Source organism: Sebastes umbrosus, chromosome 3 (assembly GCF_015220745.1).
Source record: "Sebastes umbrosus isolate fSebUmb1 chromosome 3, fSebUmb1.pri, whole genome shotgun sequence".
In the NCBI taxonomy this organism is placed as follows: Eukaryota; Metazoa; Chordata; class Actinopteri; order Perciformes; family Sebastidae; genus Sebastes; species Sebastes umbrosus.
Window position 1 is genome coordinate 3,180,254 of NC_051271.1, and position 12,482 is coordinate 3,192,735.

General features: G+C 37.9%; 1 protein-coding gene across 4 annotated transcripts; it reads left to right on the forward strand.

Moving 5' to 3' along the window:
• The first annotated feature begins 4,484 nt into the window (after nucleotides 1-4,484).
• grap2b (GRB2 related adaptor protein 2b) lies at nucleotides 4,485-10,401 on the forward strand. 4 transcript variants are annotated; one of them, XM_037764975.1, is made up of 7 exons: nucleotides 4,485-4,613; nucleotides 5,087-5,174; nucleotides 6,205-6,296; nucleotides 6,753-6,875; nucleotides 8,769-8,961; nucleotides 9,586-9,657; nucleotides 10,062-10,401. In XM_037764975.1, the coding sequence occupies exons 2-7, from the start codon at nucleotides 5,097-5,099 to the stop codon at nucleotides 10,221-10,223; spliced, it is 720 nt and encodes a 239-aa protein (XP_037620903.1). In that variant the 5' UTR covers nucleotides 4,485-4,613; nucleotides 5,087-5,096; the 3' UTR covers nucleotides 10,224-10,401. The 4 variants fall into 4 exon arrangements, with proteins under 4 accessions (XP_037620903.1, XP_037620902.1, XP_037620905.1 ...); XM_037764974.1 differs by lacking the exon at nucleotides 4,485-4,613 and adding an exon at nucleotides 4,620-4,774; XM_037764977.1 differs by lacking the exon at nucleotides 4,485-4,613 and adding an exon at nucleotides 4,620-4,774 and having other exon boundaries at nucleotides 9,589-9,657.
• Nucleotides 10,402-12,482: the final 2,081 nt, after the last annotated feature.

Genomic DNA, 12,482 nt, shown 5'->3' on the forward strand with positions numbered 1-12,482 from the left:
AATTATAAATAAAAATAAAAATAAAAATAAAAATAAAGATAATGATAATGATAATGATAATGATAATAATAATAATAAATACAAATTATGTTATTTTTTAAGATTTTTTACTAAGTTTCTGGTGTACGATTTATTATTTTAATAATAAATACAAATTCAATTTGTATAAAAAAAATAAAAAATATATATTTATTTGTTACATTTTGATTTACAAAGTTAGGAAACTAATGTTTAAGTCCAGCCTGATGTTGCTTCACACATAAAAGAATGAACCCAGTCTCTTCCACACAGTGAGGCATACAGCTCATTAATTAAATACTGGTATCGGATCGGTACTCTGCATCGGCTGATACCCAAAGCCCAGGTATTGCTATCGGTATTGAGACTTAAAAAGTCAGATAGGTGGATCTCTACTGGAGACTTGACGTGACGTGGAGCGATCTGCTCGTCTTTTCTTTTAATTCAACAAAGCTGCAGTTAATGTGAGGCTGAGGATTTAACCTAGTCAAAGACATATGACACATGTGTACCCATACTGTTGCATCTTGGGTTTCTTGTTTGGATGAGCATGGAACAGTTTCTGTTTTCAAAAGTAAACGATGATGGATTGCATCAATGATTTACCAGTATAAGGCATCAGGGCCCACTGGTCTTCCAAATTATCATCCATATCATCAAAAATGGAAGTATTTGACAGTGTTTAATGACTTTCTCTGGTTGTGATGTTTCATTTCAAACCCGTCCTTCTATCATGCTTCTCTCTGTGGAGTGCAGGTGTTTTCCTACCGGGGACGGTGCTGTCACATTTATGAATGTTGGGAGGAATCTGCAGTGCCGAGACGTATTGTTGGTCTCGCTGTTTTCTTGTCTTGGTTGAATTTCAGAGAGCTGTTTTGTAGCAAGAACTTCAAAAGTCATATTCTTTCCTTTTCTTGCTCTCACTCCCCTCTGCCTCCTCAGACTCGGTCAGAGGTTTGTGAGAGGAGAGATGAGCAGAGTCAGTTGAGGTAAACACACAATGAGATGGGATGTTTGCTCACAGAATATTTATCATACATCTCTGTAGTCAAATACATCCGTCCTGCTCTCAGCCTCTCCCTCTTCCATTTGCACTCACTCAGAGTTTAAAGTCCCTCAACACCTGAAGAAAGATGCCGCCGTGGCAGAGGTGTTAACTCACACAGACGGCACACAGTCACGCGCACAGCCGGCAGAGTTAACGGGCCCGTTAACTCTGAACGGCAGCGCTGCATCGAGACATTATACGACTCCTTTCCACCTGTTTAAGCAGAGTTTTATGAGCTCTGTCATGAAGCTAGATGGGATATCCAGACCATTACACACAGTCTACAGACCACAGACACACACACATACGACAGTACCTCTTTTGAATAGTTACACCTGTACCTGTTTTGTTTTTCCCGATGCTGCAGAATAGGCTGCATAACAATAGATGCACGTACAGCTGGAGGTCACCTTGGCAACAGCCAAGAGGCCAATGATTGTCATTGTAAAAAAAAAAGTGACACACACACTCACATAAACATATGAGGCTACATGGAGAACATTCATCAACCCTCTCATGGTGGGAATGCTGATTGCTTTGCAAATCTCCACCAAACACCACACAGGGACCTGAGCATTCACGGCAGGCCGACCACTGAGACTGACTGTGGATCTAAGAGGGAGAGACGGAGGGGCTGCTTTGCGGCTGCTAAATCTGCACAAACCTGTGATAAGACAAGTGATTTCATGCTACTTGAGTTTGGTGTCATTGCTCTTACCCGCCAAACTGACCAAATTGAAAGGTGTTCAGATTAACTCACAAAGAGTCTTGCAGTGATGGAACCGTCAGTATCTTTGGTGATAAAACCAACCTGGTCTCACGGGAAGGCGAATAAATTTCCACGATATTACACAGACATTCCGCATGTCATGAGGACACAGTTTAGCCTTTTCGTGTGTCATTTGAACGCCACGCACATGTCCAGAGATAAGTTTAGGCAGGAAAAACACTTAGTTAGGTTAAGGGAAAACATCATGGCGGGGCTTAAAAATAAGTAAGTAAACTATAAAACAAATATGGAAACAACATAACACAACTACAGAATATGTCACAATAAAAAAAAACACGTGAAAAACGTCACTAACGCAACTTATAAAAGAAAACACCAGTCAACGACAGTCTCGAACACGAGTCTCCTGGTTAAGAGTCCAGTGTTTGTTGGACACATCCACCTGCCCACCCACCCGCCCCTCACAAGTGGTCTTTCTCTGTTTTTATACTACGTCACTAACTCTTACCGTAGCATTTACTCGTGGATGCGTTTACATTGCAGTCAGTACAGGATATACATGGCGTACAAATAACACGCAGAAATCAAGAAAGGCGTACTAATTGCACGCTAAACGCCTTGCGCATTATCGTGGCATTTATACGCCTTTTCGTGCAAACGGGCAGAGACTGATTTGGCTCTTCAAATGTTTTTGTGGGAATTATTATGATTATCATTATTAAAAAATGTGTTTGTCCACCTAACAGTATTTATTTACCACAGATACAATTCACATATTTATGAGATTATACACCTGAAAGACAAGAAAGAACTACAAAGAAAGATATTGACATACATGACACACCACTTTTTATCCTCTGCGAACAAGTGGTGGAGGCTTTCCTCATCTTCTTTAAAAATGTGCTCTGATGTTGGTCTATAATGACCAGTATTTGTGATATTCAACATATATTTATTAACTTTACTCAGAGCAAAAAGATAAGTTTAAGTGCCTGCCTTGCCAATAAATAGACTTTCCAGTTAAACCTGAATGACTAAAGTCTGTAGAAAATTAAAAATAATGTTAATTAATGTCCTATAATGTCCCCCTTTGTGACACTGTTTGTGAACTAATAAATTTGTCAATATCTAATCTTCTGATTTTGCTTACAGTCTGCTGCCATCATGTGGCACACATAATCACTACAGCAAGATTTAACCAACCACAGACATAGATGCCTCCACCTGTTTCACAGTCTACTGCAGGCCTGCAGCTCAACTTTGTCACTGCATCATGTAATGAATGGCGTTGTGATTATTAAAGATTTAGTTATTGGAGATATGCAACACTTCCCACAGCAGATATGGTTCTCAGAGCTTCCACATCTCCTGTCGTGTTCAGCGAACGGCAGGTTTTCAACATCTGGGGAACTTTGAGAAATAAAGTAAAGCTTTATTCAGTCACACCTAGAGTAAATACAAGTTAACAGACGCTGTAATGTGCACACAGACTGCAGGACAGCAGAAGCTCCACCCAAGCAAACTAGTTCAACAAACCACAACTGAAATGTCACCCTACTGATGAAATGCTGAATGAACTATTACCTAATCATCATGACATTACAGGACAAACTTCCTGTTTAGCTGAGATGGAATGAAGTCCTCGGCATGTCCGACTCAGAAAAGTAAAGTTAATTATTTCCTTGTTTCACAGTATAAATGTACTATAGTACAATCTGGTTAACTATCAGCAGGGCTGTCAGGAGGGTTATTGATTTCATATTGTATCTATTTTGTTTTTGGTGAATAAACTCCATAATTTCCAAATTCCCAATCACCTTTTTTAACAGTAGTTACATGTAACCAGCTCAGCATGATCACCTTTGGGTTAACTTTTGTTTAGTTGAAGGGACTCTATGTAAGAATCAGAAATTGCTTGTTAACAGCCACACCTGTGGCCGTTAAGTTAACGAAAGTCAGCGTCCTGTTGCTCGGGCTCACGCTTGTGCTCTCTCTACATAGACATGAACGAGCATCGCTCAACACAGTGAGGCGACACACGTCAGCTAAAAGCACAATATCACTCTATATTTCAGCTGCTTGGCAGTAATGTTAGCTGACCAGACCAAGGTCTCTCCATGAATCAATGCTGATCCTAGTGTTGGCTTTTCCTGCTTCAGCCTCCCGACCGCGGTCAGAAGGAACAGGGGAGACACCCGAGCCCCGGTCGGAGACGATAAACTAACTCTTCTGCAGAGACGATAACGTAACTCGTTGTGGAGCCCCGTCTATTCACTCAGCAGCAGGAAACGACACGGGAAACCTCTGTTGGTCTGGAGGAGCTGCAGCATTTATTTCTGCACTTCAAATATGTTTTTGTATGCATTTAATTACATACATTAGGCCTACATACAACATACATTTCCAATAAATATAATATAAATGTAAATATAAATGCAGAATTAATGACAGTATTGCACAGTTGAATTATTGCGCAAATGATTGCACAGTTAAGTCAGTATTGCATATATATTTTTGTTAAGTCAGTGTTGTATATTAACAGTTAAAAGATTCAGCTGATAGTAATGCTGTTACTTTAGACCTAAATATTGCTTTCAGTTCATATTTTTGTTCCTATATATGTAAGTTCTTTGCACCTTGTGTCTATTTCAGTGTGAACACGTGTGACTGTGTGCGAGTGGTCAGCAGTGACAGAAAGTGTTTCAGTGGTAGCTGCGGTCAGACTGCTTCCTGTGAGCTGACAGCAGGAATTTGTCACTTCTCTTTGCAGACTGTATACGAGTTCAGCTCTGCAGGCAGAACAAACACACACACCCGGTGAGTAGCACGAGGTTTCCTTCTCTACAGCGAGGCACCGACAGCAACAGGTTGTCATTTTGAATTATGGTTTGGTTGGCCTGAGCTGTCGATACAGACTTTCCTCCTGCTGCAACATACTGGATCCAATTGCACTTTCCATGAAATACACTCCAGTCCAGGTGAAGCGTTATTGATTTCATCTGTCAAATCTAGTTGTGAAAAATGAAAGCGAGAAGACAGGTTAAAGCACTTCTATGTGGTGCTTTTGGACTGCAAAATGTCAGGAACGTGTTGCTGTGGATATGACCGATAACAGAAAAGAGTTATGACACCGGAGTCGGCTTAAAATGTGCTCATTTGTATAGCCTTTTAGATGCTTACAGACATCATTTCCTTCAATGCCTGTACTTCAACATGTAGCTGGGACTTGGTTTTATCATTTGTAAACCTACACATGTAACACCTTTATACCTTTTTTACCTTTCTTTCAGCTCCTTTGCCATGGAGGCTACGGCCAAGTTCGACTACAAAGCTGAAGCTGGTGATGACCTGAGCTTCGGAAAAGGAGAGCAGTTGAAGGTAAGGAACAAAAACACACACATGCTTTAAAAAACACTCCTTCAGTTTCTACATAATTCCTACTTTGTGTTTTCAACAACATAGTTCTTGCCCTTCAAGTTATGAATAGCTCTCAGTGTAAAAAGCATTCAAATTGTGGACTGCTGGCACCATTTACATGTAAATCACACATTACTGGAAACTCACTACACTCATGCTGCGTGAGAACAACAGAATTTGCATAGCCGTGACTGTGCAGATAGTTTTGATAGTTTGAGCAGCAGGCAAAGGCGAGGAGAAAGTACATCTCTATGTTTTGACCACACAGCTAAATATAAAGTATCAACGCGGTCTCACGACAGTACATGAAATAGTCACACAATTTAATCTATTTGATTTGTGTACATATGATACGACTTTCCCTTTTTTATTCCTGATGCTCAGCACGACTTTCATCAATGTATTTTTTATGCGTTTTCCTACGAATGTCCTGTATCACGTGACGCACTTGTCAATTTCCGCTCCAGTCATTTCAAAATAAAACTACTTAGTTAGGTTTGGGAAAAGATTGACTTGTTTAGGCTTAAGGTAAGTGTCCACAGGATCAGTCCTTTCCATGCTTCCCATTCATTGTCCATGTAAGCAGCCATGCAATGCATTCTGGTAGCATGGCGGCGCGATTCAAGAAAGCTCTGCTCCTGGCCGGAGGACGAGCCGCTGCTGCCGGGCGCGGAGCTCTCCACCTCCCTGATGGAGATCCGACTGCAGGTCGAAGGCGGCACCAAAGTCTGATCTGGGTCTGTCCGCAGCGGGAGGCCCCACTCGAGTCTCAGCTAAAGGAGTTTCTGGTGAACCTGCATGATGTCGTCTGTTGAAGAGCATTAACAATATCTATATAGAAATGGTCAATCTTCTCTCTGACGGTCTCGCTTACTCATGTAGGTCATATAGAGGCATCAGTACTACATTGAGACGGTTTCATAACCAGTTAAAAGCTCCTCACAGTAAGTTGTAGTGATGTTTCTTATGTGATTGTGTCCCACTGTGTCAGATTCTGCAGACCTCTGGAAACTGGTACAAAGCAGAACTGAATGGATGTGAGGGGTTTGTACCCAAAAACTTCATCACCATACATCTGCCCAGGTAAAACTCACATAAAGCTAAAGAGAAAAATATACAGAGATATAATGTCTATTTTTTAAATAACACAGAACAGAGGATGAAGTCATCTTTAAGGAAACATTTTTTTAGATATGTGTATAAATGTGGATAAATCTTTACTCAAGTATTTTTCCAGACTTTTAGCGACGTCATTCCTTTTATACTTTGGTTTATCTTTGCCTTTATACTCAACCTATAATAATAATAATATTAATAATGCACCTCTTTCACCCTGTGTTTTAGACCTGATCTACATGCAGATGTTTCTTAAACTGTCTTCATGTTCTTTCCTTTCCTTCTCTCTCCCATGAATATTTAATCATTTATCCTCCTTCCATCACCGTCATGACTTTGTTATTCCCTGAACTCACTATTCCTGACTTTAAACCCCTGAAACCTCATCGTGATCTTCTTTTTCACCTCCTCCAATGTCTCCAGCTGGTACGAGGAGGACTCCAGTCGCAGTGATGCCCAGGAGAAGCTGCTGCAGCAGCCTACTGGGGCCTTCATCATACGGGGGAGCCAGAATTCAGCTCAGGGCCGCTTTGCCATCTCCGTCAGGTACTTTCAGTGTGTCTATGTGCAGCAAGAGCCAAATGTTGGTTACTATTTACCAGCTAACACAGTGATTATTGACTGCTAACAACCACAGAGATAACTTGTACTGTTATGCCTTTGGTATATTGCAGGCAAATGTGATATTGTGCTACTTCTAAGATACCAGCATTAGTACAGAATATGATAAGCCTACAGGTATCCAGTTTAAAACTCAGATTATTAGTTATTTTTTGTAGTTTTTCCTGCTCGCTATAAAACTTTTTCTAATTTCTCAGCAGACATTTCTCTCATTCTGTGTCACCGTCACATCATTATGGGTCAGAATGAGACATTATTATTTTTCTTGTTATTATTATTTGATTTTATTATTATTTTATCATGCATAAATAATGTGCCCAGCCCAAATGGGCTTACAAGACACCATTATTTAGAAAATAAAGAAAAGACAAAGGCAGAAAACAGAGTAGCAGCATAAATTACAAATAACACTAAACAAATAAACCATCCTGACGTTATTTTAAAGCTTGAGAAATAAAAGTAGCCAACTTATAAGCATTCAAATCAAATAGCCGTTCCATTTCATCATCATCCGAGCACCAAAACATTTCTTGATTTTGAACAGACATTTCATTTAAAATAGAAGTTCATAACTCATCATGGTATGGACAATACAAAAGAAAATGTGATTTCTTAACTCGCATACTTCGCACAACCTGTTGTGCTCCTGGATGTTTTTAAATTTACCGACTTCCAGGGCCAGAGGAAGGATTCCTGTTCTTAACTGTGCAACTAAATACTTTTGACTCCTCGATAAATTTGCTATAATATAAGATTTAGTGCCATAATTGTGCTTTATTTAAATATAAGTTTTGGTTTTAACAATATATCTTTCGACCATTTTTTTTTCAAAATATAGCAAGTAACTTTCTTCTAAATGTGTTCATTCTGTGTACATACAGTATATTGTAATTCAGCTTCCTCAAAAATAGCATGAAGTTGTGACGCACATGGAGCATTATGCAATTTACTCCAAAGAAAAACCTTCTTATTGATCCTGTATTTTGACATTTTAAGCAAACTATTCCAGTCTTATCATTTCACATTTTCTCATTATTGTACCAGGAATCCATCCCATAACAGCCAAAGTAGGAACAAACTTATGAACACTTAAAAACCAGTGTGCAGCTCTGCATGGAGTCTGCTATTCTACAATCTTTGAAGCCCCGTATGCCTGGGGCATAATTTAATTTGGGGGAGACACATGCATCATAAAATTTTGAATAAGTACCCAAGATATTTACATGTTTTGAACTTGTTGACAACATAACCTAATGCTCTCCCAGCTGAACCTGCCAAGATTAGTACTTCTATTTTCTATGTATAACTATTTGACCACACCACCTCCTCCTGCAGGTGTTAATTCTTTCTGAGAAACTTTTAAGCTTCCAACAATGTGACAATGATTGTGGATGGGTGCCTCTCATAGTATCTGCTCACTGATCTTGACTGAAAAGATTAAATCTGCAGCTTCATGCTTCTCCAGTGACACACCCTGATGGTCACGATGAGCGGTACGCAGACTGATCTGTACAAATGTGATGCTTCATTACAAGCAAGACATTAAAACTCTGGACTTTCTCCAACTGTGACTTGAGGCCTTTTTCATGTCAGTGTTTACTAAATATGATGATACACGCGTTATACATATTATACACCGTTTAGTATTCAGAATGGGTGAAAAGACTGTCAGTGTTCACCCTTCTGTAATACAGGTTTCATTTCCTCAACCTCTCATATTTCCACAGAGACAGACAGATATAGAAATGTATAAATATGCTGAACCCTTTATGACACATGAGAAATAAAAGCCTCCTCTTGTGTTTGACTCCACTGTAGACAAGAGGCAGATGTGCAGCACTTCAAGGTGCTGCGGGACAGCAGGGGGCAGTATTACCTCTGGTCAGAAAAGTTCCCCTCTCTCAACCAGATGGTGGAGTATTACAAGAACAACTCCATCTCCAAACACAGTCAGGTGTTCCTACAAGAGATGAAACAACAGCCTGTAGGAGACCTACTCACGGGACCTAACGTGAGTGATGGAGTTGACCTATAGAACAAATGTATACTCTCATTGTAAGGTACTGTAAAAAGGGTTTGAATAGAAAGATACGAATGAAGAGTCATATTTCACTTCGGAATATAATGATATAAATACAGTGAACAGAAGTATATACAAATTGGTAACACTTTATTATAACCATCATTTATAAATAGTAACATGAAAGTGAATTAAACTTAGTTATTTTACTTTTAACAAATGATGAAATGATAATTAATAATGTTTACTAATTATTAGTAATGCTATAATTTATGTTATTTTATCATTAGTCTGTGCAAATATGAAATAATTACTTTATAAATTATATATTGTATCATAAGAGACGATAACATTACATTCTGATGACATTTTATACTATATTAACAATGTGTTAATAATTACGAAATTATTATTATTATATTAATTATTATTAGGTACATCTATCTATTTATCTAATATCTTTATAATTAACAAATATATATATATATATATATATATATATATATAACATGTTATATTATGTGTTACAATATGCTATAACATTTAATAAACATTTAATAAAATAACAAAAATTATACCACAGCAAAATTAAACCATACATTTGTTGTGTCTCAGCAGCGCCGAGGACCTCTCCCTGCTCCTCCACTCTCCAGCTCCCCGCCTACACCTGAACCTCGAACACGACAGGTAATCAACAGCACCGTGTGTTTGTCCTCCTGTACATGCACTGATGGGTACTGAATATGTATGTTGTCTGTCTGAATGACTTTGTACATACTGTGTGTCCCTGTCCATTATAATAAAAGTAAATAATAATAATAATAATAATAATAATAATAATAATAATAATAATAATAATAATAATAATAATAATAATAATAATAATAATATTTATTATTATTATTTTTAATATTTTTTTTGTTAATAATTTCCAATGCATATCTTTAAAATCAATTTTTTATCACAAAAAAAATCACTCTCATATTGTACCCCAAAAAATATTTTTTGACACTTGGTTCATGGACTGAGTTTGTGCATCTGTCTGTCTGTCTGTCTTTGTCTTTTCCTGTCTGTCCTCGTCCACGCTGCAGGTCAGAGCTCTGTACTGCTTCAACGCTGAAGAGACGGACGAGCTGCAGTTCAACGCCGGCGACGTCATCACGGTCCTGGAGAACTCTGACGAGGCCTGGTGGAGAGGTCAGCTTAGAGGCAAAACAGGCCTGTTCCCATCCAACTTCACCAAACCCATCTGAGAGCAACACAAACACAAATATGTCACGTTGTAGTCACGTTGTTATCCAAACATATGTCTAATGCTAATTGCATGGCCATGTACTGTAGTTACATGTTTCAGTAATGATAAACAAAAACATATTTATTTATAAATGGTTACAATATATGGTTTTAATAAAAACAGTGATGAGCTTTTCATTTTGAGAGTTGACAATACATCTTAAAACAATATTCATACACTATCTTGACCTGTCCTGTTTCAGTACGTTTAGTGCATTTACTCAAGTACTTTACTTAAGTACAGTTTAGAGGTACTTGCACTTTAGTATTTCCATTATATGCTACTTTAAACATCTATTCCACTACATCTCAGAGAGAAATATTGTACTTTTTACTGCACTGCATTTAGTTCATTGCTACTTCAGGTTTTACATTTGATCCGTTTATAAAACATGATGCAATGTTGTAGATTAAACTACCTAACAGTATATTAATTTGTAATCCACCTTGACAACATTAAAATGCAGTTTATAAACGTTAATGCATCAGTAATAATGCTCTGATAATATACGTATGATACATGGTGCCGTTTTGCATGACGAATATTTTTACTTTTGATACTTTGAAGCATCTAGAATCAATCTGTCTGTAATAATAATGTGATGAATGACAATATGAAAAGATGTCAAAATATCTCATAACATTAATAGAAGACACAATCAACGAACACGTAACATTTCAGTGAGATATACGTAGACTTGTTTTCAGACATCACATCTTGAATATCTTAAATGAAAACTTTTAAGCATTACAGGTTAATTATGACACACAACACTTCCTAATACGAGTGAAATATAACCCTAAATGAGTTTTCACAGCTAATTTCCAGATCTCTTTATCTTTAAATGCCTAGCCATCAGCAGATTTGTTTTTCTTATTACAAGCAAAGTCACCTTTTATTCATTGTTTTTTGTTTTTTTACTTTGTGGCCTTTTGGGCTGTACAGAGAAGAGTCACCTGGACCTGCAGCTCCTCTACGGAGCTTTATAGTTTCATAGAGTTTCAGCTCTTTGTTTATCTGTCCGGCCCACAACTTCTCTGTTCTGGTTCACTCTCACTGCTCTTATAGCGTCGCCTCGACGAAAGACAACCCACCGTACAATACCTGGCACCAAACGGCAGACAGACACATTGAACTGGTGAACATGGTGGAGCATTTAGCAGCTAATTAGACAGATGTGTCCCTCAGGAGATGGTAACAAACTCTGTTGTCCACAACCTGTTTGCTCCCAACAAGTGGTGAAAAACAGTTACTGCAAGTAAAAGCACTTTGCAGCTAATACTTCTTTCTTTAAAAGAACATTTGTATTGCAGATTATCGGTGAATGCAGTCTACATTGGTACATAAAAGCAATGTTATTTTTCCATTTTTCTTACACTGACGTTATAATGGCATAAAAGAATGTACAATTCAAATTATTGGCGAAGTGTATACACATCAATTGGCTCATAGACTTATGTTAGGAAACAGAGCACAAACCAGGAGAGCAATACGAGAGAGACTAACAACAACAACTAAGTAGACATATATACAGCTATCACTATTACAGGTTTATTACTGTTGATCATTCATCCCACACCCTCCCCCTCCCTCAGACCTCTTAGATATTTCAACACTGGTCCTCATTTCTTATCAATCACCCTCCTCCTTCCTGCATTCTTCAATTTAAGCATCTGCAAATGGAGGAACTCGCCCAGCTCTCTCTGCCACATCTCAAATGAAATGAAGGCACTGCACAAGATAATCATAATATGTTTTTTTTAGCCAGAACAGTACCCAGATACATTGGACATTTGTCACTAGCAGAGAGGAATTTTTTTTTTTCTCTCAGCACTGTGTGTGAAGTTCTTCTAGTCATAAATCAGAAATAAACATGAATTAATAAATTGATTAATTATTTAAAATTAATTGTGAAAGTGTCTAAGGGTTTAGAACATTATGATAGAAGTATATGATGGTCATCTTCATGCTCTATTATGTCTCATAAGTTGTTGCAGCAATTTATGGGTTGATACCATTTGTTACACAGATTCAGTATTAATTTAACCTTTTTTTTACCACTCCAGAATTGATAAAAATGATCAATAATCCCTTCTAAATACCACATTAAGACAGCAGGAACTTGAGGAACACTATAGAAAAAGCCATGCTGTGATTTGGTATCAAAAACTTTTGACATTTATGAGATTTCTGCAAGAATTGCATTTTTTGCGATTGG